The 26,872-nt window shown below is 47.9% G+C and overlaps 2 protein-coding genes and 1 pseudogene across 4 annotated transcripts in view; 1 reads left to right on the forward strand and 2 right to left on the reverse strand.

Moving 5' to 3' along the window:
• LOC309364349 (uncharacterized protein) overlaps positions 1-17,565 on the forward strand; it is a 29,740-nt gene extending 12,175 nt beyond the window's left edge. The window contains exons 6-12 of one of the 2 annotated variants that reach the window (XM_081901403.1): positions 203-329; positions 2,285-2,398; positions 3,559-3,726; positions 8,435-10,633; positions 12,643-12,695; positions 14,208-14,281; positions 17,240-17,565. In XM_081901403.1, the coding sequence (XP_081757529.1) occupies positions 203-329; positions 2,285-2,398; positions 3,559-3,726; positions 8,435-10,633; positions 12,643-12,695; positions 14,208-14,252 (2,706 nt within the window). In that variant the 3' untranslated portion in view covers positions 14,253-14,281; positions 17,240-17,565. The remainder of the gene's footprint in view (positions 1-202; positions 330-2,284; positions 2,399-3,558; positions 3,727-8,434; positions 10,634-12,642; positions 12,696-14,207; positions 14,282-17,239) is intronic. The other variant, XM_081901404.1, reaches the window with a different exon arrangement.
• On the reverse strand, positions 3,869-5,289 carry LOC309365117 (CD82 antigen pseudogene; annotated as a pseudogene). The gene has a single exon. The product of its transcript is annotated as a CD82 antigen pseudogene (transcript).
• Positions 17,566-20,882: 3,317 nt separating the features above from the next.
• Positions 20,883-26,872, reverse strand: LOC309364981 (uncharacterized protein). Its single transcript, XM_081903048.1, has 4 exons — positions 26,852-26,872; positions 25,899-26,052; positions 25,315-25,417; positions 20,883-21,932 (listed from the first exon to the last, which is right to left on the reverse strand). Exons 2-4 carry the CDS (start codon positions 26,004-26,006, stop codon positions 21,004-21,006), a joined length of 1,140 nt encoding a protein of 379 aa, XP_081759174.1. The 5' UTR covers positions 26,007-26,052; positions 26,852-26,872; the 3' UTR covers positions 20,883-21,003.

Below are 26,872 nucleotides of genomic sequence, written 5' to 3' on the forward strand. Positions count from 1 at the left end.
TCTCGTGATATTAGAACCCACAGGCATCCCACAAAGCTGAATGTTGGTAGGTTGTGGATAAAGTCCTCTTGCACACAGCACAGTTACCCTGTGGAACTCCCTCCCACTGGAGGCAGTGATGGCTTTAAAAGAGGATTAGGCAAATTCATGGAGGGTAAGGCTAGCAAGCAGCTTGCCCCTCAGTACCTTTTCCTGTTTTTAGGTGCGGAGGCCGCTGGCCGAGATGGCGGCCAATCTCCCCGAGTCTGAGAAGGCTCCCTCGGAGGTGCGGCGTTCGCTGCGGGTCAGGAGGCCCACCAGGAAAGGAGATGGAAGTTGTGCTTTGCTGGGTAACAATTCTTTGTGCTTCTCTTGTGGCGGGTGAAGGGGGGAAATCTAGCCCTCCAGCTGTTGCTGGACTCCCGCCATACAGTGGTGCCCCGCAAGACGAACGCCTCGCAAGACGGAAAACCCGCTAGACGAAAGGGTTTTTCCGTTTTGGAGGCGCTTCGCAAAACGAATTTCCCTATGGGCTTGCTTTGCAAGAAGAAAGCCCATAGAGAAATCTCCAGGGACCTCTTTTAAATGCTGGCGGTGGGGAGCAAAGCCTTCCCCCCCCCTCCGGCCTTCAGAAGAGGTCCAGGAAGGCCGGCGGGGGCCGAAAGGCTTTGCTCCCCACCGCCAGCATTTTAAAAGCAGTCCGGGAAAGCAGGGAAGCGCTTCCCGCTATCCCGGATGGCTTTTGAAGGCAGGTGGGGGGGAGCAAAGACTTTTGCCCCCCGCCCGCCTTCAGAAGAGGTCCTTCAGAAGAGGTCTTTGCTCCCCCCGCCTGCCTTCAAAAGCCATCCGGGACAGCGGAGAAACGCGCTGCGTTTCTCCGCTCTCCCGGGAAGGCAGGCAGGGGGGAGCAAAGACTTTTGCCCCCCGCCGGCCTTCAGAAGAGGTCCAGGACCTCTTCTGAAGGCTGGTGGGGGGCAAAAGTCTTTGTCCCCCCTGCCTGCCTTCGCGGGGGCTTATAAATCGCCCCGGGACAGCAGAGAATTCCTCCGCTGTCCCGGGGCGATTTTAAAATGCTGGCAGGCGGCAGCATTTTAAAGTCTCCCCTGTCCCGGGAAGGCAGGCGGGGAGGGGGAGCAAAGACTTTCGCCCCCCGCCGGCCTTCAGAAGAGGTCGGGGGACAGACTGTCCCCGGACCTGGTCTGAAGGCGGTTTCCATAGGAACGCATTGATTGATTTTCAATGCATTCCTATGGGAAACCGTGCTTCGCAAGACGAAAAACTCGCAAGACGAAAAGACTTGCGGAACGAATTAATTTCGTCTTGCAAGGCACCACTGTACATTGACATTGCTTGCAAAGGCTGATGGGAGTTGTAGTTCTGCAGGGCCAAAGGTTCCCCCCTCTTGTTCCTATGACATGTCTTTTCTCTCGCCTCCTCTTCCCCTCCTCCATCGCCTGCCTGATATTCTGAGGGCTGCTGTCACAAGATTCTAGTCCTGTGTGAGGGGCAATTCTTAACCCCAGCCTGTCACAAAAAGGCTTCTCTGTTTGTTTAGAAGTAGGAGGACTGGGCTATTACTTTATCTATAAAGGGAGCGGCCATAGCACAGTGGTAGAGCATGCAGGAAATCCCAGTTTCAACCTCCCCCACAGTGTCTCCAGGTACGGCTGGGAGAGACCCCAGTCTGTAATTCTGGGCAGCTGCTGCCAGTCAGTGTGGACACTTCTAAACTAGATGTGCCAGTGGACTCCTAACTAAAACAGTGCAGACAGAATCTAAAATGGAGGTGTTTTTAGGACACCGTAGCCACCTATGGAAGCGAACCAGTGCTATTTTTCTAGAACACCATGAACACCTCCTTTGTTCTCTTGAACCTCGTTTTTTGCGCAGCTCGGAAGCCCAAACGATTCGGAACCTGAACACCGAAAATCCAGAAGCAATTGCTTCTGTTTTTGAACGCGCCTCAGAAGTCAAATGGCTTCCGCTGCATGTTTTTCTATTTTTTTTCATTTGATTTTGCCGACTGCCCATTGATCCTCAGTTTTTGAACATTTCAGAAGTCAAACGGTCATCCGGAACGGATTACGTTCGAAAACCAAGGTTCCGCTGTAACGGCAATGGCGGCCACCTGAGAGGTGCCGGAACTGAGTTCCGGAAAGTTCCGGCTGAAAAAAGAAAGCCCTGAAGCAAACCATATATGGCACTCTTTGCCCGTTGGTTTCTTAGGTGATTTCTTGAGAGAAAGAGAGAGTTTTTCCCTTCTTCCTTAGAATTCATTTCTCCCGTCTCTGTCTTAATCTTCCAGAAGATGAGCCTGCGAGCGACAACAACCAGGCAGAGATCATTCAAGCCGAAGTCCCTGCATCTGAAGAAGTAGTGTCTCAGGAGGAAGTTTCCTCCGTGACTGAGGCTGCTGAAAGTGGGTACTCATGAAATATGGAGTTTGTTTAATAGAAGCAATCTCTCTCGAGAACGGATCTGGAGCCGCTGTCTGTCATACTGCCCTGAGCAAAGGTAGCGGCGCTTAGACCTGGGCTTTGTCTCTAGGCCTGAGCCTGCCAGGGTTTCGAAGGGATTAAGAATGTAAGATCAGCACTCATATTTTACCTCATGGAAGGAAAGCAGGGACTAACCAAGAGAGGAATTCTCAGAAGTGCGCTGAGCGTGATTTATTTGACCTTTGCTTATTTATTTATTTTTATTCCCCCGCCCCCGTTATTTTATTTTGACAAAGTCATAATCATAAATAAATGAGAATAAAAATGTGCACCGCACCCCCAAGACCATTCTATTGTAACCATCCAACCTCCCAAAATTTCAGCACCTCCTGCGATGGTTTGGCCCCTTTCCGTTTTAACAATACAAATTCTACAAACACCCTCCGTATCTCTTCAAAATCATTTCTCCTGCGTATTCCCCGTCTTACCTTAATGGCACGTGTTAATTTATCGTTAATATCTATATCCCACACTTTATACCATTCTTCCATTTTATATTCTTCTTGCCCCGTCCACTTCCTAGCTATCATAATTTGTGCGGCTGTCAATAAATGTGTGAGCAAGCCCTTCCACCCCATCGTAAATTGATAATGATGTTACCTCTGGATTTTTGGTCGGCTTTAACACAGTGATTTCTGTTATCTCCTTAAACACCCTTTGGCAGAAAAATTGTACTTATTTTTGCTTACCCCACCACAAGTGAATTCCCTGTTTCCTGGCATTCCCTCCAACATAACACGGAATATTCCTTGTTTATTTGATTTAATCTAACTTTATCAGATTAAATCAGGTCAGACCATTGCCTATTTATTAGTATTATTTTAAATATAATTAGGTTCATTTTCATTCTTTTTAGTGTTTGATGTTTTATTGTGTTTTTAATATTCTGTTGGGAGCCACCCAAAGTGGCTGGGTTTAGGGTTGATTTTCTGAGCAGATACCCATTCCAGAGCCTCTTACAATCACAAAGCAACTTCAACGTTAATCAGAAATGGTGTGTGTTTGGCTGTATCCCTTGTACCCCCATTTCTCCACAGCAGTTTTCAGGCTCCATTTCCGCCCTCCTCTTTCATCCTTATAGTTGTGCCGGTGAGCGATGGGTGGCAGAGCGACGATGAAGGGGAGCTGTGTGGGGCACCTTGCGAAGGAAGCGAGGGCACAGAGATGGAGGAGAACTCCAGGGGTCTGGGAAGAACAAAGAGGCGACAGGGATCTGAGGCACCTGAGAAGGGGAAGAAGAAACTGGCAGGTAGTCTCTTATTTCTACTCACTTAGTTATTTTTGCTACCCCGCTCTTCATCCTGAGGTCCCAGGGTAAGTCACAATGATGTAAAATGCTGTTCCTAGCATTCGTCTGATTGGTGTCCGAAAGACTGAGTGCTAAGCAAAAATAAGTATTTTACTTTTTTAATCTTTTTTTTACCAAAGTAGTGAAATATTGCAAACATTTGCCGCAAAAAGGTTCAGTAGATCTGAGGAAGCGAAGGCAAGGGAGGCGAATTAGAGTAAGGGTTCTCTTGTTTGACAGTGAAAGGGAGAGAGAGAGCACTCCCAGTAGCCGAAAGTCCCCCAAATTACCCCAAATTGGGTAAGACACAAGGTTTATTTACACATAGCTATGGTAACAGAGAGCTGCAGAGGAGGCGCGTTCAGAGACTTGTCAAGACAGGCCCAGAAGTGGACTAAAAATAAAATATGGAAGAGATTTGCCCGAGTCTGTGTCGGCATCAAAAGTGGCCTTTGCCCCTTGGCCACTTCCGGTGAATTCTCCTCAGAGTGCTTTGCTCTTGCAGAGGCAAACGGACAGCACCATTCCCAACACCTCGGTGAGAGAGACGGCTGCGCAGACCCCCGTGATGACTTCGTTGTTCTCTTGAAACCATTTACGGGCGGAGACCACGCAGCCCGTCTTCCTCACCGGCCAGCTGTCGAAGGCGTCGGACGACGGAGCAGCCAGAGGGCAGAAGCCTTTCGCTGCCTCCAAGCTGGTGGCGTTGACGCCGCAGGAGCAAGGGTAGAGTGTGTAATTTCTGTCCTGGAGGAAGAGGTTCAGCTTCCAGTTTTCCGGCCCGATCCATCCGCAGCAAGACATCTTGGATTGGAAATAGTCCCAGGCCAGCATGGCGGACCTGTTGGTTTCGTGCCTCAGGTCGTAGTACCGGATGAGGTGGAGGACAAAGGTGGGCGTTTTTTCCTTCATGGCCTTCGCACGGTGGTAGATGAGCAAGAAGGTGGTGGCCTGGGCCGCCAGGAGCAGGAGCAGGCCGAGGAAGTACAGCCCCAAGAAACAGCGGCTCCCGCTGAAGGCCCCCACGCAGCCCAGAAACCCCATCACCATGGTGACGGCCCCGACGCCGATCAGGGTGTAAGGCACGATGTTCATGGTGGACGTCGAGATCTGCAGGATGGTGATGAAGTTTCTCTTGTCGAACAAGAGCCATAGTCCGGAGCCCATCAGCATGGCCCCCAGGACAAAGAAGAGGTGGTTGAAGAAGAAGAGGCTGTAAGCAGTGGCTTTCTGACAGATGGGCTTCATCTTCTCACAGACGCAGCTTCCTTCTCTTTCGGAACTCAGAACCTCCAGGACAGACACACAAACACACAGTTCAACAGGCTTGGATGAGCCACAGAACAAGTGCCTTAGAGCCCCTGGGCTCACAGCTTTTTTTATTATCAACTTTGAGTTCTGCACCCCAACCCCTCTTGTTTTTTAACATCTGCCACTTCATTTATGTGGTCTTTTCCCCCTTTCCCCTTCCCTTTTCTGGAAGTGGAGCGCTCAGAAGTGGCCTTCCTCCCCCTGTCGTCTGACGTGGTACATTCCATTTGATTTCCTCACTTCTAACCTGATGACCACTGGTCAGGGATGATGGGAGCAGAAAATTCAGCAACATCTGGAGGGCCGTGTTGTTGTTGTTTAGTCGTGTCCGACTCTTCGTGACCCCCTGGAGCAGAGCACGCCAGGCACTCTTGTCTTCTACTGCCTCTCGCAGTTTGGTCAAACTCATGCTGGTAGCTTCAAGAACATTGTCCAACCATCTCGTCCTCTGTTGTCCCCTTCTCCTTGTGCCCTCCATCTTTCCCAACATCAGGGTCTTTTCCAGGGAGTCCTCTCTTCTCATGAGGTGGCCCAAGTATTGGAGCCTCAGCTTCAGGATCTGTCCTTCCAGTGAGCACTCAGGGCTGATTTCCTTAAGAATGGATAGGTTTGATCTTCTTGCAATCCATGGGACTCTCAAGAGTCTCCTCCAGCACCAGAATTCAAAAGCATCAATTCTTCAGCGATCAGCTTTCTTTATGGTCAAGCTCTCAATTCTGTGCATCACTACTGGGGAAACCATAGCTTTATATAAATCTGTCCATCTCTTTGGAACAATAAAAATACAATTTTAATTTGTATTTATACCCTGCTTGTCATCAAATGGTCTGAGAAGAGTTACAGAAATATAGCAATGAAAATAACTGCAATATATCAAAATAATACTTGCCTTTGACTTTCAGGTGTCTCAATGGGCCTATGTGGTTGTTTATAATTTCCTTGAGTAGCTATTCACTTTAGCAGTTGTTCTTTTAGGGTTGTGATACGTCAATAATAATAGTAATAATGATGATGATGTATTATTATTATTACTATTATTATTACATTGGTACCTTAGAACTCGAATGGCTTGGCTCCTGAATAAATCGGCTCCCGAACGCCACAAACCTGGAAATGAGTGTTCCGGTTTGCAAACGTTTTTTGGAAGCCAAACATTCAACGCCTTGGTTTTCAAAGTGTTTTGGGAGTCGAATGGACTCCCGGAACAGATTAAGTTTGACAACAAAGGTTGACAGATTAGAGAACTGGGCCAAAACAAACAAGATGAATTTTAACAGGGAGAAATGTAAAGTATTGCACTTGGGGAAAAGAAAATGAGAGGCACAAATACAAGATGGGTGACACCTGGCTTGAGAGCAGTACATGTGAAAAGGATCTAGGAGTCTTGGTTGACCACAAACTTGACATGAGCCAACAGTGTGACACGGCAGCTAAAAAAGCCAATGCAATTCTGGGCTGCATCAATAGGAGTATAGCATCTAGATCAAGGGAAGTAATAGTGCCACTGTATTCTGCTCTGGTCAGACCTCACCTGGAGTACTGTGTCCAGTTCTGGGCACCACAGTTCAAGAAGGACACTGACAAACTGGAACGTGTCCAGAGGAGGGCAACCAAAATGGTCAAAGGCCTGGAAACGATGCCTTATGAGGAACGGCTAAGGGAGCTGGGCATGTTTAGCCTGGAGAAGAGGAGGTTAAGGGGTGATATGATAGCCATGTTCAAATATATAAAAGGATGTCACATAGAGGAGGGAGAAAGGTTGTTTTCTGCTGCTCCAGAGAAGCGGACACAGAGCAATGGATCTAAACTACAAGAAAGAAGATTCCACCTAAACATTAGGAAGAACTTCCTGACAGTAAGAGCTGTTTGACAGTGGAATTTGCTGCCAAGGAGTGTGGTGGAGTCTCCTTCTTTGGAGGTCTTTAAGCAGAGGCTTGACATCATGGAACTTTGAAGTGTCAGGCATAGCTCTAATGGCTTTAGCCCAAACGTAGCAGAGTTTTCCTGCACAGCGAAGAAGCTAGTTGAGGTGGAAATGACTAGTCAGCTAGACTCAGAATAACTATTTACAGGATTTATTAAAAGAATTAACAGAAACTGAACATGACAACCATATGTCAGGAGTGCTCTGATGGTGTTTCCTGCTTGGCAGGGGGTTGGACTCGATGGCCCTTGTGGTCTCTTCCAACTCTATGATTCTAAAGTACCACTATATTATTATTATTATTATTATTATTATTATTATTATTATTATTATTATACCCCACTCAACTGGCTGGTTTCCCCCAGCCACTCTGGGCAGCTTACAGCATATCTTAAAACATAATAAAAACATCAAACATTTGGGACAAAGCCTGTATTCAGCCCCCTTAAGCACCTTTTCCCCTAAGGCGTATGTGGCTCTCCCCCTCCTCATTTGATCCCCACAACAACCCTTTGAGGTGGGTAAGGCTGAGAGGCAGCGACTGGCCCAAGGTCACCCAATGAGCTTTATGTCTGAGTAGGGATTTGAACCCTGGTCTTCGCATACTGCCACATCATACTGGCTTGGCAACTGTTTCATCTTGATCCTCCAGAAATTTGCTTTTCAGTTTACGTGATTTTTATTGCACTCCCCACATTTTAATTGTGTAAACTGCTCCGGAACACAATTTCACTCTAGGGCGGCATCTAAATAGGACAAGTGGCATAAACATACTATTGCTGGTATCATAATTTAATCAATTTGACTTTAAATTTGTTTGTGGGTAGAAGCAATTTGACATTGAAGTCAAATGCATCCTTTTTAGCTGAAGCACATATGTGTGTTAGAAGCGTTTCCCCTTGTGCCAGAAGGCAGAATGTCTCTTTTAAGATGGGCTTCAAAAAACAATTTCCTCTCGTGTACAGGAGAGGGAGGGAGATTCTAAAAAAAAGGTGCAGATTTTCTTAAGTTTCTTGGGGGTTTCCCAAAGACCAGCCGCCGTGTGAGAACAGCCTGATGGGCCAGATGAGTCTTCGGTCTGAGCTAGCAGGCTATTTTCATAGTTTTATGTTCCATTATCCAAGCACAACACCACATTACACGCACGTACATACACACACACGATGAGAAGCTATCAGTGGGCTGGGTGAAATCTCAAGGCTTTCAGAAATACAAAAAATCCCTAAGGTAGAGTCCACACTTCCAAAAAGCCCAATGAGGATTGGGGTTGGGGTTGGGGACCGGGGGACCCAGAAAATCAGATGGGAGAGGCAACGGAATGGAGTCTCGTAGGAGGGGGTATGGCTGGCCGACCAGAGGAACACTCCACACTGTAATGTTTTATTGCAGGACCCATTTGTGACACTCTTCTCTCTCCTTCTCATTTTGTTCTAGCAGGCAATGATCAAGTGCCAGGGAATGAAGAGGAGAGTCAGCTGGAAACAGCCGAGCGAGGAGGAGAAGAAACTTCGGGGACAGTCAGCGGGAAATCTCACCAGGATCTTAAGATTGAAGGGACACCTGGAATCCTGCAGCACACAGAGCATCTGAAGGAGGTACCAGCGAAAGAGAATCCGTATAAATGCCTCTCCTGCGAGGAAAGTTTCCATAAGCGGTCTCAGCTGGTTATACACCAGAGGGGTCACGCTGGAGAGAAGCCGTACAGTTGCTCCCAGTGTGGCCAGGGTTTCTCTTCCCGCCCCGAGCTTCTCGGCCACGAGACAAGCCACACGGAAGAGAAACCGTATCAGTGCTCGGACTGCGGGAAGAGCTTTCGGGAACAAGCGTACGTTGTCCAGCACAAGAGGATCCACACAGGGGAGAGACCGTATACGTGCTCCGAGTGCGGGAAGAGCTTCTATCGCAGAGGGTCCCTTATTCTGCACGAGAGAATCCACACGGGAGAGAAGCTGTACAAGTGCCCGGACTGTGGGAAGAGCTTCAATCGGAAGCCGCACCTTGCCGTGCACAGGAGAATCCACACGGGGGAGAAACCCTACGAATGCTCCGACTGTGGGAAGAACTTCACTGTGAAATCTGCCCTCAACGTGCACATGAGGACCCATTCCGAAGAGAAGCCATACCAGTGCTCCGACTGCGGGAAGAGCTTCCGCGAGAAAGGGACCCTCAACATACATAAGCAGAGCCACACGGCGGAGAAGCCGTACCAGTGTTCCGAGTGCGGAAAGTGCTTCCGATACGCAGCATCGTTCCGGAGACACAAGAAGTCCCATTCGGTGGGACCCGTCTTGAAATCCTACGAATGCCCCGAGTGCGGGAAGAGCTTTGGCCGCAAAGATTACCTTATCACACACCGGAGAATCCACACCGGAGAGAAGCCGTACATGTGCTCTGTGTGCGGGAAGAGCTTCAACCACGGCGCAACCCTCGTCACGCATAAGAGGACTCACACGGGAGAGAAGCCGTACGAGTGCTCCGAGTGCGACAAAAGCTTCAAGCAGATTTCGGGCCTTATTACACACCGGAGAACCCACACGGGAGAGAAGCCGTATGGATGTTCCGATTGCGGGAAATCCTTCATCCTGAAATCGTACCTTGATGTGCATAAGCGGACTCACACCGGAGAGAGACCGTATCAGTGTTCACACTGTGGGAAAGGGTTCTCGTGCTCCTCTTACCTTTTAAGACATGAGAAAACCCACACTGGGGAGCGATCGCACATATGCTCTGACTGTGGCCAAAGTTTCCATTGGAAACGGTCCCTGATCATGCACATGAGGAAACATACAGGGGAGCAGAACGTACATGATTGTACTATCTGTGGCAAAAGCTTCAGCTGGTCGTCTGCTCTTAACGTACACATGAGAACCCACACTGGGGAGAAGCCATATGTCTGCTCCGAGTGCGGGAAAAGTTTCAGCGGCAAATGGATCCTCATTCAGCACAAGAGAATCCACACGGGGGAGAAGCCGTACGAATGCCCCGAGTGCGGGAAATGCTTCCACGTGAAATCCTCTCTCCTCGCGCACCAGAGGACCCACACGGGGGAGAAGCCCCACGAGTGCTCCGAGTGCGGGAAGAGCTACAGCGTGAAAGCCAACTTCACCGCGCACATGCGGACTCACACGGGGGAGAAGCCGTACGAGTGCGCCGAGTGCGGGAAAAGCTTCTACAAGAAAGACCGCCTCATGACGCACCAGAGGACCCACACGGGAGAGAAGCCCTACCAGTGCTCCGAGTGCGGGAAGGGCTTCAACTGGAAAGTCGGCCTGATCAACCACATGCGGATCCACACGGGGGAGAAGCCGTACGCCTGCGCCGCGTGCGGGAAGTGCTTCCACAAGAAGGACCACCTGGCGCGCCACGAGATCATCCACACGGGAGAGAAGCCGTACACCTGCTTCGACTGCGGGAAGAGCTTCAACCAGAAAGTCGCCCTCCTCGTGCACAAGAGGACCCACACGGGAGAGAAGCCCTACAAGTGCTCCGAGTGCGGGAAAAGCTTCAGCTGGAAAAAGTCCCTGATCACACACAAGGCGGCTCACACGGGAAAGAAGCCGTATCAGTGCTCGGAATGCACAGAAAGCTTTAGCCGGAGATCCCAGCTTGCCGAACATGAACAGATGCACATAGGTGAGATGGAGTGGTGTTGGGTTGAAATAACGGCAGATAGGTAGCGAGTGTCATCTGGGAGGCATCTCCTGAGCAAGTCTCAAGGAGCCTCTTTTATTGATTATTACAGCATTGCCACATATGTGCTTATTGCTGATTGGTTAACACAAGTACAAAGCAAAGGTTGCATTAATCACCAATAGATTAAAGACTGGGAAAGGGAGCACAGAACTAGACAGGCATGAAAACCTCCTAATTAAATTATAACCAATGATTAATATAGTAAGACTTAAAACAATTACTAATGATTGATATAGGAGACTTAAAAGAGCATAACAAGCACGTTCCGTAGATGTGATCAACTATGCATATAGGAACAGGTCAAAGGACAATGTTTTCCTGAACTCAGTGTGAACTGAACATTCTAAGGTGGTGAGTGAATGTCTTAGTATTAGAATGGTTTGTGCAGCATTATGTACAGAAGCGAAGCTTAGGAGCAAGACTTCCCATCAGGCCACAGTCATGTGCAAGACTCATAGCATCCCATCAGAGTGGGATGATTTGCTTCTGTAAAGGCAGGTCATTGCCCTGGGGGGAGCACCTCCTTTCCAGGTTCGAACCCAGGAATCCCTGGATTAAAAGTAGTAGTCATAATAATAATAAATTTATTATTTATACCTCGCCCGTCTGGCTGGGTTTCCCCAGCCACTCTGGGCGGCTCCCAACAGAATATTAAAAACACCATCACACATTAAAAACTTCCCTAGACAGGGCTGCCTTCAGATGTCTTCTCAAAGTCAGATACTGTTCATTTCCTTGACATCTGCTTGGAGGGCGTTCCACAGGGCAGGCGCCACCACCAAGAAGGCCCTCTGCCTGGCTCCCTCTAACCTCACTTCTCGCAGTGAGGGAACCGCCAGAAGGCCCTTGGAACTGGACCTCAGAGTTAGACCCTCGGGCTGAACAATGGGGGTGGAGATGCTCCTTCAGGTATACTGGGCCGAGGCCATTTAGGGGAGGGGTCAGCAAATTTTTTCAGCAAGAGGCCAGTCCACTGTCCCTCAGACCTTGTGGGGGGCCAGACTATATTTTTGGGGGGGAAATGAACAAATTCCTATGCCCCACAAATAACCCAGAGATGCATTTTAAATAAAAGCACACATTCTACTCTTGTAAAAACATGCTGATTCCCAGAACGTCCACGGGCCGGATTTAGAAAGCGATTGGGCTGGATCCGGCCCCCAGGCCTTAGTTTGCCTACCCATGGTTTAGGGCTTTAAAGGTCAGCACCAACACTTTGAATTGTGCTCGGAAACATACTGGGAGTCAATGTAGGTCTTTCAGGACCTACTGAATGCTGCCGCATTCTGGATTAGTTGCAGTTTCTGGGTGACCTTCAAAGGTAGCCCCACATAGAGTGCATTGCAGTAGTCCAAGTGGGAAATAAGTAGAGCATGCACCACTCTGGCGAGACAGTCCGCGGGCAGGTAGGGTCTCAGCCTGCGTACCAGGTGGAGCTGGTAGACAGCTGCCCTGGACACAGAATTGACCTGCGCCTCCATGGACGGCTGTGAGTCCAAAATGACTCCTAGGCTGCGCACCTGGTTCTTCAGGGGCACAGTTACCCCATTCAGGACCAGGGAGTGCCCCCCACCTGCCTGCCCCCTTTCTCCCCAAAACAGTACTTCTGTCTTTTCAGGATCTCTGGCAGCATGCCAAGGAACAGCCCATAGCTCAGCCTCCTTTTTAACCATCCTATATGCCCTTTTAAAATGTGGCTCTTGGGGGGGGTGTTATTGAGTTGTTTTTATTTTGATTATACAGGATATTGTGGTTTTTATGTTGATCTCTGCAAACCGCCCTGAGACCTCTGGGTATAGGGCGGTATATAAATTCAATAAATAATCATCATAATCTCAGAACGTGACATGTCTACATCCTCCTCCTTGTTCCCCCACCTGCCCCTTTCGTGGTTTCCCCACTCCCCGTGAATAAAAACGCTGTAGCAGTTTATTTTTTGTACATTTCAGGCTTCATTGCCGAATCTACGGAGCTCACCGTGGAGGAAATCAGCACCGCTGTGGTAAGGGAGAGCTCTCGTTTTGCTTTGCCGAGAGAAGCTTTTAATGACGACGCATCATTATTTCCTCTATGACAGGAATCGGGGATGACCTTTTTCATTCCTATCTGGGGAATCCCCTGGGGTCACATGACAGTGGTGGGTGGGTCCAGAGGGGGGCAGCCAATTAAATGTTACCTTTGCTCAGCCAGCAAGTTTTATGCTCGCTCCCTCACCTCCCTGGAGCTGTTAACAGAGTTCAAGGAGACGCTTGGAGGGGCACAAAGCTGGATCAGCAAGAAGGGGGCTTGGGGAAAATTCTAATATGGAGTGACAATTCCCAGAATTCACTAGGAAGAAGGACTGATTGTTTAGCCACCCTGGGAAATGGAGTTCTGGGAGAGGAACAGAGAGTCTCCTCAGCACCCATAACAGACTACAGTTCCCAGGATCCTTTGGGGGAAGCCATGACTGCTTAAAAGGGACGCGGATGGTGCTGTGTGTTAAACCACAGAGCCTAGGGTTTGCTGATCAGAAGGTCGGTGGTTCAAATCCCCGCGACGGGGTGAGCTCCCATTGCTCGGTCCCAGCTCCTGCCCACCTAACAGTTCGAAAGCACGTCAAAGTGCAAGTAGATAAATAGGTACCGGTCTGGCAGGAAGGTAAACGGTGTTTCCGTGCACTGCGCTGGTTCGCAAGAAGCGGCTTAGTCATTCTGGCCACATGACCCGGAAGCTGTACGCTGGTTCCCTCGGCCAATAAAGCGAGATGAGCGCCGCAACCCCAGAGTCGTCCGCAACTGGACCTAATGGTCAGGGGTCCCGTTACCTTTACCCTTTATGACTGCTTAAAGTGGGGGATGCGGGTGGCGCTGTGGTCTAAACCACTGAGCCTCTTGGGCTTGCCAATCGGAAGGTTGGCGGTTCGAATCCCCATGACAGGGTGAGCTCACATTTCTCTGTCCCAGCTCTTGCCAACCTAGCAGTTCGAAAGCAAGCCAGCACAAGTAGATAAATAGGTAAACAGCATTTCTGGCTTAACTCATAGTTTACTGTTGCACCAGAAGCAGTTTAGTCATGCTGGCCACATGACCCAGAAAGCTGACTGTGGACAAACGCCGGCTCCCTCGGCCTGAAAGTGAGATGAGCGCCACAACCCCATAGTTGCCTTTGACTGGACTTAACCATCCAGGTGTCCTTTACTTGAGAGCCAGTGTGGTGTAGTGGTTAAGAGCGGTAGTCTCGTAATCTGGTGAACTGGGTTCATGTCTCCGCTCCTCCACATGCAGCTGCTGGGTGACCTTGGGCCAGTCACACTTCTCTGAAGTCTCTCAGCCCCACTCACCTCTCAGAGTGTTTGTTGTGGGGGAGGAAGGGAAAGGAGAATGTTAGCCGCTTTGAGACTCCTGAAGGGGAGTGAAAGGCGGGATATCAAATCCAAACTCTTCTTCTTCTACTACTTTTTAAAGTGGTAATGCAGATGAGATCCTGTGTATATGATGTCTGTCTTATTCATAACACTCTTTGATTGTTCCAGATGAGCTTGGATTGCAATGCCATTATTTTGACCACCGCTGTATAGAGCAGGAAATGTCGGGAAGCTGCACTTGGGTAAGACAAGCAACAGCCAGCGTGTTGAGGAGCCTGGAGTTTTGTGTGAGGACCAGGGAGACAAAGGATCAAATCCCTGGTCCATCCACGGAGTTTCCTGTATGACGATAGGCCAGTTCCTCCTCAGTTTATCCTCCATGTTGCAAGGATAAAACAAGGGTGAGGAAGAGTGGAGAAGCTGCTATATCCCACCAGGAGAATGGGATATAAGCACAGTAAATAGTAACAATTCCCAGACCCCATTAAAAAATGCTGCTTTTATTACCTTGAAATCCCTCAGATATCTTAAAAACCACCTTCTCCCTTAAGAACCTGCTGGTCAGCCTTGTCCAACTGATTTTATTAATAATCTCTGGAGAGATGTTTATTAGCATACTGTTTAAGCAGAATAAATGTATAGAAGTAGGGTCTCCTTTTCTAATGCACCTTTGCCTCCCAAACATTCTGATTTGTTTCGACATACAGTGGTACTTCAGTTTTCAAGTGTCTCAGAAACCAAACGTTTCGGTTTTTGAATGCCGAAAACCCGGAAGTAAATGCTTCAGTTTTCAAACCCGCCTCAGAAGTCGAACGGCTTCCACTGCATTTTTTCCAATTTTCTCCATTGAAACTGCAGACCACCCTTTGCGCCTCCTCAGTTGTCAAACGTTTCGGCAGCCGAACAGTCTTCCGGAACGGATTATGTTCAAAAACTGAGGTACCACTGTATTCAGAAAGAATATGCTGTTAGAAATGATAGGAATGAGATGGAAAGAACGACAAAGCTGTAAAAACAAATAGCTTCATTGAACACCAGAGGGTTGTCTCCTGCTTACTCAGAGTAGACTGATTGAAAACAATGGACATGACTAACGTAACTCCATTCATTTCCATGGGTCTGCTCTGAATGCAACTTCATAGAATTGATAGCATAATAAACAACTTGCTGTATTTTTTGCTCTATAGGACACACTTTTTCCCCTCCAAAAATTAAGGGGAAATGTGTGTGCGTCCTATGGAGTGAATGCAGGCTCCTTGGCTTCAGCGATAGCAACGTGAAGCCTCCGAAGCGCAGAGGGAGAGCTCCCTCCGCGCTCCTTGGCTTCGCATTGCTTTCGCTGAAGCCTGGAGAGCGAGAGGGGTTGGTGCGCACCGACCCCTCTTGCTCTCCAGGCTTCAGGGATAGCCGCCTGAAGCTAAGGAGCGCAGCGGGAACTCGCGCTGCGCTCCAAAGGCTTCGGGTTCCTTTTGCTGAAGCTGGGAGAGCAAGACTCTCCTGGCTTCAGCAGAGAGAGAGAGAGAGAGCTGCGCAGCGCCCCTTCAGCGAAGCGGGAGGAGAAATGGAAGGGGCTCCATTTCTCCTGCCGCTTTGCTGAAGGGGCGCTGAGCAGAGAGGGGGAGATTTTTTTCTTCCTGTTCTCCCCCTCCTATGGTCTGGTGCGTCCTATGGTCCGGTGGTGCATCCTATAGAGTGAAAAATACGGTATTCCCTTTCGTATAGTAATTATATGTTCATATATTACACTTTTCCCTTTGTATTTATAATCAACGCAATCAGACAGTACTGTGAAATTTTGTTAAAGAAGTATAGGTACAGGTAGGTCCCACTATCCACCCACTCACTCTTGGAAAATTCACTTATCCAAGCATAAATATTATGCCCAAACCAGCAGATTCAGATATCTGAATATCCAGGTTTTGCCCACTTCCTTTCTTCCTTGTTCTTTGCTGGTCAAAGGCAGCCATTTTGGGGCAGAAAGCATGCAGAGAGGGAGGGAGATTAGAAAAATCAGGGAGCAGGGGAGATCGGAGAAATTTGTTTTTCCTATTGTCCCTTTTTTGCTGGTTGGCTGCAGTCATTATCGGGAAGGAACCACAGAGATTGTAGAAATCCCCAGTTAGAAATATTCCCATAGGAATCAATGGAAAACATGGATTTGTTATGCGAACACTCGCTTAACGAATGATTTCCAGGGAATGCAGTGTGTTCAGTAAGTGGGACCTGCAGGTATATAGATAGTGCACTCAGGTCAACAATGCAGTCCCTGACTTGTGTCTCCAATGGCACAAATGATTTTGGGAGTTATGGTTGGCTAAGGGTTGTTAGATCCCTATTCCCCTTACAGAGCTACAGTTCCCAGATTTCCCTGTGAATAGGGATTGTCAAATAATAGTCCTCTGAGGGGAATAGGAGTCTCCTAACAAACTTCTGCACCCTTAACAAACTACAATTCCCAGAATACTTTGGGGGAAGCCATGGCTATTTAAAATAATACCATGGTGCTTTATATGCATGGTATGGAGGTGGCCAAAGCAAAGATATATACCGTATATAAAATACTGAATAAGTTATGCAAGTTAAGACCACGTTACATGATAATTTACACAAGGCTCAAAAGCTTTGACTGGGGCAGAAATTAGATTTCCTAAATGCATAAATCTGTGTTTCATTTTGCTTTTTAAATAAACATGGCATTCACATAGCTGTGGACATTAATCTACAACTGTTTTAGGAACAGGCATTTTATTACTTGTGCAAAGGATCCTTGCAAATATTTTCATGCCCTGATATTAGAAAGATGTATTTGTATATATAGTGGTGCCCCGCAAGACGAATGCCTCGCAAGACGGAAAACCCGCTAGACGAAAGGGTTTTCCATTTTGGAGGCGCTTCGCAAAACGAATTTCCCTATGGGCTTGCTTTGCAAGACGAAAATGTCTTGCGAGTTCCTGTGGGGTTTTTTTCCCTTTTCCCCCCTTTTCCTAAGCCGCTAAGCCGCTTATCAGCTGATCGCTAAAAGCCGCTAAACCGCTAATCCGCTAAGCTGTCAATGGGCTTGCTTCGCAAGACGAAAAAACCGCTATACGAAGAGCCTCACGGAACGGATTAATTTCGTCTTGCGAGGCACCACTGTATTCTCTCTCTCTCTCTCTTTTAGCAAATCGTTGTGATGCTCTTTTGTTTTCTTTCCCATGCAGGATTCTGGAAGCTTGCCAGTTTGCTGAACCTGATTTTTAAAAAAAAAAGAAAAGAAAAGAAAAAGCTTTTTACATATGCTGCTGCAGCAGAGTATCTTTAACCTTCTCATGAGTTCTGTGCAGAAACTCAATCCCTTTTCAGGGCTTGGTTATCTTGCAACTGCTTCAGAATTATTGAAATATCTCCCAAGATCATCTCCTCCCTCCCTCTCAGTCCTTCTGGTCTTTGAAGCCCCCATCTGGCTTTTAGTCCATATATAAAAACCCTTGTCTTCGCTTGCATTTTCCAAAGGATATAGCTCTGAATAAAACTCTTTAGAATCAAATGGGTGCATTGCATCTTCTGGCTTCCGTGTTTGGTTCTGCCCAGCTTGAGCCACAGATTTCTACGAGTTTATACATGCCACCTGCCTTTTAAACCTCAGGCCCTGGCAGTAAAAAGCGGCCCTCCAGACCCTTCTCTTTGGCCCTTTGAACTTTCCCCGACCACCCACACCGTGTCCCCAGGCTCTGTGACCTTCAATGGTGTTTTGTTTCTTTGCCTGAATGTAATATGGCCTTAAGGGACGCGGGTGGCACTGTGGGTTAAACCACAAAGCCTAGGACTTGCTGATCAGAAGGTCGGGGTGAGCTCCCATTGCCTGGTCCCAGCTCCTGCCAACCTAGCAATTCGAAAGCACGTCAAAGTGTAAGTAGATAAATAGCTACCACTCCAGTGGGAAGGTAAATGGCATTTCCATGCGCTACTCTGGTTCTCCAGAAGCGGCTTAGTCATGCTGGCCACATGACCTGGAAGCTGTACGCCAGCTCCCTCAGCCAATAAAGTGAGATGAACGCCGCAACCCCAGAGTCGGCTACGACTGGACCTAATGGTCAGGGATCCCTTTACCTTTTAATATGGCCTTAAACTCTATGATTAATGCGTCTCTCTTGTTGAGATGGAGCACAGAGCTGTGTAGAAACTAAATCTGTATGTTGCTGTGCATACAAATTTGTATTTTTGCCTCTGGTGCCATATGAGCCCTGTAAAATTTCCCTCTGGGAATGAAAACAGTCCAACTCTACCAGCCCCACCTTAGCCAATGTGATAGAAGAAAAGAGTGGAAAAATAGCAATCAGCCCTGTCAGATTTCCCACAGTATTAACTGCAGGGTATTTTCCCACCTTACCTCAAGCAGCTCTCTCCCTCTGTGTCACAAGTATTTGTTTTCTGGTTTTCAGGTGTATATATGCACATATTTTAATATTTGTAGTTTAGGATTTTCCAAGGGGCTGGAGATAGTCGGGAGAAATGTATTGCTACCAACTCTCACCGAATCTCCTTTTAATGTGGATTTCCCCACCTGCTTTCCAACAAGTTCAGCACTGTTAACAAAACGGCAGTCCTTAGGATCCTTTGAGGAAAGCCATGGCTGTTTCAAGTAGTAAGATGCATCTTTAAATGTATAGGGCAGATTGGGGCCTTAATTGGACACACACACACCCCGCCTTTAACACAAACCCTTCAGTCAATAAGCATGCATGCATCACAACTAACTTTTATTATACATCCTTGTTTCTAGAACGGCCCATGTCCTCTTGCGTGGGGCTGGTAATATTAGTCGAGATCCAGAAACAAAATGTGCAGAAGTGAAACCGGCCACATTACGGAGGAATTATTATTGCAGAGTTCCAAGAGCTCAGATGAAGAGCTGTGGATCTTTCAAGTTCCGTTTCAAGTTCACGAAAGAAAGACGGCAGTTGTTTTCATGGCAGCAGACAAAATAGGGAGAAATTCCACCATTTTTAGGGGCTCCATTGTTTCTCAAACTTGGGTCCCCAGCTGTTGTTGGACTACAACTCCCATCATCCCCAACCACGGGTCTTGCTAGCTAGGGATTCTGGGAGTTGTAGTCCCCAAACAGCTGGAGACCCAAGTTTGAGAAACACTAGGTGACAAAAGATGTTTTAGAGCAGGGGGAGGAACCTGATAATTCCAGTCTTTGTGTATGTGTGTAAAGGGGAAGAAATAAGTCCAAGAAGGGGCATGAATACTGAGGTTTATAAAAATATGCATAGTGTCTCAACTGGATGCTCCCAAGATGCTGAACTCCGGCTCCCATCATTCCTGCCCATTGTCCGTACTTGCTGTGGCTAATAGGAATTTGGAGTTTTATTTTTTAGTTGCTATAATCTGCCCTTGGACCTTATGGTAAATGGTAGATACGGAGTCAAATAAATAGCAACATCTTGTGGATACCAAGATGGGAAAGGCTGTTGTGAGAGTAGCAGATTTTTGCCCCCTTCCCAAAGGAGACACGAATTTGGGGTCGCCACGGAAATCTGGGGGTGGCAGATTGGCAATGGAGAAGGGGGAATTCTTTGCTCTCGGTGCATAGTTAACTTGTGGGCAAGGGATGCGGCGGTGGCCACAGGCTGAAGGTGGTTTTGGAAAAGTGGGTTAGATCCAAACCCCAGGTAGGACAGGCCTATCAACCGCTGTTCAGTATGACAGCAGAACAAAACTCCCTTAGACAGAGGCAGTATACCTTAGGCTTCCAGATGCCAAGAAATACGACCAGCGGGAAGAGGGACTGTGGCCTGCTTCTTGAAGACATAGAGAAGCTGCTATCAGAAAACAGATTTAGATGGATGGACCTTCCATCTGCTCTAGTCAGGATCTTCATTTTCAGCCCACATAAGGAACCACAAATGGTCCCATTCTGTCCAGCTGTCCCTGTGGAGTTTGTCTTCCAGGCAATATGATCAACCAACCCCAAGTGCTCATTCAAGAGAAAATATCAGAAAGGTCAGCTCTGTTTCAGGTGGTTCAGAAATCAACTTCCTTTTCAGCTCCTCACAAAACTTTCTAGGCAGCCTCAACAAAAGGTTCCTCCCTTTGACCGTCCCGCTGTTGCTGGACTGCAACTCCCATCATCCCCTGACCACTGAGCATGACTGCTGGGCCTGATGGGAGTTGTAGTTTGGCAGCACCTGGTGGGCCAAAGATTCTGCACCGCTGATGTCCATAGGAGCTGATAAGAGGGGCAGCTGAATCCTAAACCAATACAGTTGCACCTTGGATCCTGAAAGCCCTAGAATGTAGATGTTTTGGCTCCCAAGTGCCGCAAACCCAGAAGTGATTGCTCCGGTTTGCAAACTATTTTTGGAAGCCGAATGTCCGACGGGGCTTCTGTGGCTTCTGACTGACTGCAGGAGCCAATAAGAAGCCGCACTTTGGTTTCCGAGCATTTTGGAAGTTGAACAGACTTCTGGAACCGATTCCGTTCGACTTCCAAGGTATTCAGTGCTAGTCCTACTCAAGAATAAACCCATTGAAGCTGACAGGCATGACTAACTTAGCCAATGGTTCCCCACCTCTGCTCTAAACATTTACAGTGGTACCTCTGAATGTGAACAGGATCCGTTCCGGAGCCCCGTTCGCATCCAGAAGCGAACGCAACCCGCATGCACGGGTCGCAATTTGCTGCTTCCGCGCATGCGCGTGGCGTCATTTTCACCGTCTGCACGAGCGGCGAAACCCAGACGTAACACGCTCCGTTACTTCCGGGTCGCCGCAGCGCGCAACCCAAAAATACTTATCCCGAAGCTACTTCAACCCGAGGTATGACTGTATACCGCCATAGCTCCACAGTCCTTTAAAAAAATATTCTGAGCACCTGGGCATTTTCACACAGATTTTCTGATATTTTGCAAAGGTCAGAGGGACTTGAAGGTTGGGGTGTGTGTTCGTTTGTCTTTCCCCTCCCCACCTCCTGATCCGGCTACGGCCTCTCCCCGCCATGTGTCTTTTTATGCACGGTCAGGTGGGACGTGCGGCTGAAGCTCTTCCCGCAGTCCAAGCACTCGAAGGGCTTCTCCCCCGTGTGGGTTCTCCGGTGTGTGATAAGGTAACCCCGGTCGTTGAAGCTCTTCCCGCACTCGGAGCACTCGAAGGGCTTCTCCCCCGTGTGGGTCCTCTGGTGCGTGACGAGGGAGCCCTTCTGGTTGAAGCCCTTCCCGCAGTCGGCGCACTTGTGGGGCTTCTCGCCCGTGTGGATCTTCTCGTGCCTCAGGCGGTCGGAGCGGTGCGAGAACCACTTCCCGCACTGGGAGCACTCGAAGGGCTTCTCGCCCGTGTGCGTCCTCTCGTGCCCCACGAGGTACGACCTCTGGCTGAAGGTTTTCCCGCAGGCGGAGCACTCGTACGGCTTCTCGCCCGTGTGGACCCGGCTGTGGCGCACGAGCTGTGAGCTCGTGCAGAAGCTCTTCCCGCAGTCCAAGCACTCGTAGGGCTTCTCTCCCGTGTGTACCCGCTTGTGGCTGATCAGCTGAGAGCTGATGCCAAAGGCTTTCCCGCAGTCAGAACATCCGTAGGGCTTCTCGCCCGTGTGGGTCCTCTGGTGCTTCAAGAGGTTGCCTCGCTCCGTGAAGCTTTTCCCACAGCTCAAGCACTTGTAGGGCTTCTCCCCTGTGTGGACGCGCTTGTGGTTGATGAGGTGGGAGCTGGTAGAGAAGTGCTTCCCGCACTCGGAGCACTCAAACGGCTTCTCCGTGACAAAGTTTGTCGCGGGCATGTTGCCCGGAGGCCCTTCTTCCACCGGGAAAAGCTTCCCGAGGATGACTTCTTCCAAAGATATTCGGGTGGGGTTTCTGCGCTCGGGTCTTTCTGCTGGGAGCACCCCCTCTTCGTTTTCTCCGTCGGACTCATCAACTTGTGGAATGAAAAGAAAGAATCGTGGGATGAGTCAAACTTCAAAGCAGAGAGAGAGAGAGGGGCTGCCAAGACCAAACAAAAGATGATACAGTGGTGCCCCGCAAGACGGAAAACCCGCTAGACGAAAGGGTTTTCCGTTTTGGAGGTGCTTCGCAAAACAAATTTCCTATGGGCTTGCTTCGCAAGACGAAAATGTCTTGCGAGTTCCTGCGGGGTTTTCCCCCCCTTTTCCCAAGCCGCTAAGCCGCTTATCAGCTGATCCGCTAAGCCGCTAAACATCTGATCCGCTAAGCCGCTTATCAGCTGATCCGCTAAGCCTTAACAGCTGAGCCGCTAAGCCGCTTATCAGCTGATCCGCTAACAGCTGATCCGCTAAGCCCGCTAAGCCGCTAATAGCGCTAAGCCGCTAATGAGCTTGCTTCGCAAGACAAAAAAACCACAAGACGAAGAGACTCGCGGAACGGATTCTTTTTGTCTTGCGAGGCACCACTGTAGTTCTTAACCTGAGGTACTATTTCTGGGTTAGCAGAGTCTGTAACCTGAAGCGTCTGTAACCCGAGGTACCACTGTATTACTTATACCCTGCACACCTGGCTGGGCCTCCCCAGCCATCCTGGGCAGCTCCCAACAAAATATTAAAAACAATAAAACATCAAACATTAAAAACTTCCCTAAACAGGGCTGCCTTCAGATGTCTTCTAAAAGTCAGATAGTTGTTTATTTCCTTGACATCTGACAGGAGGGCGTTCCATAGGGCGGGCACCACTACCAAGAATTATTATTATTATTAATTATTATGAGCCGTTAAGCCAGCCATGTAGAGACTCATCTGGTATGCATGGCCATTTCGGGCAAATCACACCCACCTGCTTTGCACCTGGTGCGGGGAACAGGTGAATGCGACCGGCCCTACCAAAACCCCGTACAAAGTGCTTTACAAGCAACAACAACAGCTGGTTGCCGGGGCTTGCCTAGCGCTGTGCAGAGAAGAAGGAAAACCGTGTGGTCCCATCTGCCCTAAACATTTGCAGCAGTAACATACCAATTTAAACAGTCATAGAATCATAGAGTTGGAAGAGACCACAAGGGCCATCGAGTCCAACCCCCTGCCAAGCAGGAAACACCATCAGAGCACTCCTGACATATGGTTGTCAAGCCTCTGCTTAAAGACCTCCAAAGAAGGAGACTCCACCACACTCCTTGGCAGCAAATTCCACTGCCGAACAGCTCTTACTGTCAGGAAGTTCTTCCTAATGTTTAGGTGGAATCTTCTTTCTTGTAGTTTGGATCCATTGCTCCGTGTCCGCTTCTCTGGAGCAGCAGAAAACAACCTTTCTCCCTCCTCTATGTGACATCCTTTTATATATTTGAACATGGCTATCATATCACCCCTTAACCTCCTCTTCTCCAGGCTAAACATGCCCAGCTCCCTTAGCCGTTCCTCATAAGGCATCATTTCAAGGCCTTTGACCATTTTGGTTGCCCTCCTCTGGACACGTTCCAGTTTGTCAGTGTCCTTCTTGAACTGTGGTGCCCAGAACTGGACACAGTACTCCAGGTGAGGTCTGACCAGAGCAGAATACAGTGGCACTATTACTTCCCTTGATCTAGATGCTATACTCCTATTGATGCAGCCCAGAATCGCATTGGCTTTTTTAGCTGCCGCGTCACACTGTTGGCTCATGTCAAGTTTGTGGTCAACCAAGACTCCTAGATCCTTTTCACATGTACTGTTCTCAAGCCAGGTGTCACCCATCTTGTACAGTGGTGCCCCGCAAGACGAACGCCTCACAAGACGGAAAACCCGCTAGACGAAAGGGTTTTCCGTTTTGGAGGCGCTTCGTAAAACGAATTTCCCTATGGGGTTGCTTCGCAAGACGAAAAAAATCTTCATCCCCCCTGCGTTTTTTTCCGCTTTTTTCGCCCTTTCTTATCAGCTGTTCCGCTGATAAGCCGCTTAACAGGTGATCGTTGGAAGCCGCTTGACAGCTGTAGCGCTAATCCGCTAAGCTGTCAATGGGCTTGCTTTGCAAGACGAAAAAACCGCTAGACGAAGAGAATCGCGGAACGAATTCTTTTCGTCTAGCGAGGCACCACTGTATTTGTGCATCTCATTTTTTTTGCCCAAGTGCAATACTTTACATTTCTCCCTGTTAAAATTCATCTTGTTTGTTTTGGCTTCCCCCAGAGAATCCTGGGAACTGTAGTATGTTAAGGATGCCGCGTGTTGTCAGGAGAGGTTCCTGTTCCCCTCACAGAGTTGTAATTACTGCAGTTCCCTAGCACAAGGGATTACATTGCTAACTGTGAACAGGAACAAAGGCATCTCCTAACAACCCTCAGCTCCCTTATCAAACTACAATTCCCAGGATTCCTTGGGGGAAACTATGGCTGTTTAAAGTGGAATTATATGGCTTTCAATGTATGTGTGGGTGTGTAAGAAAGCCTTTTAAAAAAAACATCTCCTGACATGCAACTACCTTAAAAGTCTGTCTTCTTTTTTGCTTTAACTTCTCCCGTGCCATTTTCATTTGTTGATACAAGTACAACTTGCAACAGTAAGAACAGATTGCATCCTTGATAAGTTTAACAGCCCCATTAATACATGATAATAATTTATTAACCCCTAAAATTAAAAATTTGAGCCTCCGAGAACTACCAATATAAAGATTGTTTTGCGTGAAACAGTATACTTTCTCATAAAACTGTAAACACATGTTAGTTAATTGTCCCATGTTTGCTATTCCATGGTCCTCTCAACTTTCACCAATTGTGTTTCACCTTCTTTCCTCCATATTTAACCTATAGAGTCCAGCACATTTTGCTTAAAGTGCTCACTTCCCACAGCTTAATATGCCATTCTCTGGTGCACAGGATTCCCCGCCCGCCCCCACCCATGGCAGTATTTTGCATTTAGCATTGTCGCTAGTTGTTGTTTAGTCGTTTAGTCGTGTCCGACTCTTCGTGACCCCATTGACCAGAGCACACCAGGCACTCCTGTCTTCCACTGCCTCCCGCAGTTTGGTCAAACTCATGCTGGTGGCTTCGAGAACACTGTCCAACCATCTCGTCCTCTGTCGTCCCCTTCTCCTTGTGCCCTCCATCTTTCCCAACATCAGGGTCTTTTCCAGGGAGTCTTCTCTTCTCATGAGGTGGCCAAAGTATTGGAGCCTCAGCTTCACGATCTGTCCTTCCAGTGAGCACTCAGGGCTGATTTACTAGTCACTGCTAGTACCATATTAAATAACAGATTTTTCTTGTCCTTTAGGTACGTTTTTAAAATAAGCAAGTAACAAAAAAAATGATCATTTTGAAGCAGATACTGCAAAATACTCCTTACGTTTGCTATAATTTTTCCCCCACACATGGGTGTCTTTACCTAATAAGGCAGTCTCCCCATCATATTCTTCCGCCTCCTCTGCCTGCTTTTCTTCCTGTGCCTTCTTGGAATCTGAAAGATTCTTCTCTGAGAGCTGAGGCGCCTGGAATGGAGGGGAAAGGAGGAGTAGGCCTGTTATTCTGAATGTTAAGCTGCTACTTTAAACAATGCTTTCTCTGCAGAAATCATTACTAGTCCATGTGCTTACAATACAGCTTTTTCTCACAATTCTCTTTTTTTTTTTTTTGGAAGATATTTATTAAAGTTTTGCAAATTATATAAAAACAAAACAATAATACAAACAAAACACAAACAAAAAAAACAAGTATAATTTCAATCCCTTATTTTCTTAAACTTACTTCCCCGACCTCCTCATACCTCCCCTTTCTGTATTCCAATTTCTAATTAATAATTCAGCAAATCCTCTCCCTTAATTTTCAATTAATTTTTAACCTTTCTTTTCTTTTTACATAAACATTTCTCACAATTCTCAACATGCCCATGCTTTTAAATATGCTGCAAGCTGCTCTGAGACCTCTGCTGAATACAAATACATCTCTCAGTACCGCCCAAAGTATCCTTACGTTTTGTGCTTCTCCGTCAGGCTCTTGCCGTCTCAGGAGGAAATCCTCAGCTAGGGCTACCACCTGGGCACAGAGGTCTGGGCCAGAGTCCTTCTCCCAAGTCTGCATTTCTTGGAATGGAATGGTGAAAAGATGCTCCTTTTGGTTATCTGAACTGGGGGGGGGGGGGACACAAAAAACACAATCCACACTGATATGCACAAATGCACAGGACGAATAATTCAGTAGCAATCGATATGAAACCTGCAGTTATCTTTCCATCTATATAATTAATAATAATAATAATAATAATAATAATAATAATTTATTTGTACCCCGCCCATCTGGCTGGGTTTCCCCAGCCACTCTGGGCGGCTTCCAACAGAGATTAAAAATACATTAAAATACATTTAATACGGAGATTAAAAATACATTAAACCATGGCAAAGCTAACCTCGTTCCGTTTGTTTCTCTTTCTGAACATAATACCAGCATGAAACAAGGTTTTAGAGTGCCCATGGCCAGCCAAGTTACTTGGGCACCTGAGAGAGAAAGCCCTATGGTTTCTCTCCCCCTGCAAAAGTACAATAATAATTAATTAAACAACAGTTTGATGTATAATTGTATGGTATCACTCCCAAAAAAAAAAAAAGTGGTGCTATGATCCGTCAAACCTCGGAAATAACATTTTCCCCAAAAGGTTTCCACAATTTTGGCCACTAGTGTATGTACCTCCTGGGACCCCCAAGGGGTCCAACGAGACTCACCCCCTACTCATTCCTCCCTACAACCCTGCAAGGCTGCGTGCATCTAGGACCTGATCCAGCAGAGCGTCTCTTGCACTCTCCAGCCCTGGGGGAGAGGAAGGTGATAAAGAAGGGAGGGGGATCCCTTCTTTTTTTTGCCCCCCTCCCCAAAGGCTGCCCCTTCCATGCGCCCAGCAGCTCCCCTGGCAGAGATGCCACCAGACTCACCGAGGCCACTTCCTACTTTCC

Source organism: Podarcis melisellensis (assembly GCF_964234715.1).
Source record: "Podarcis melisellensis genome assembly, chromosome: 2".
NCBI classification, from domain to species: domain Eukaryota; kingdom Metazoa; phylum Chordata; class Lepidosauria; order Squamata; family Lacertidae; genus Podarcis; species Podarcis melisellensis.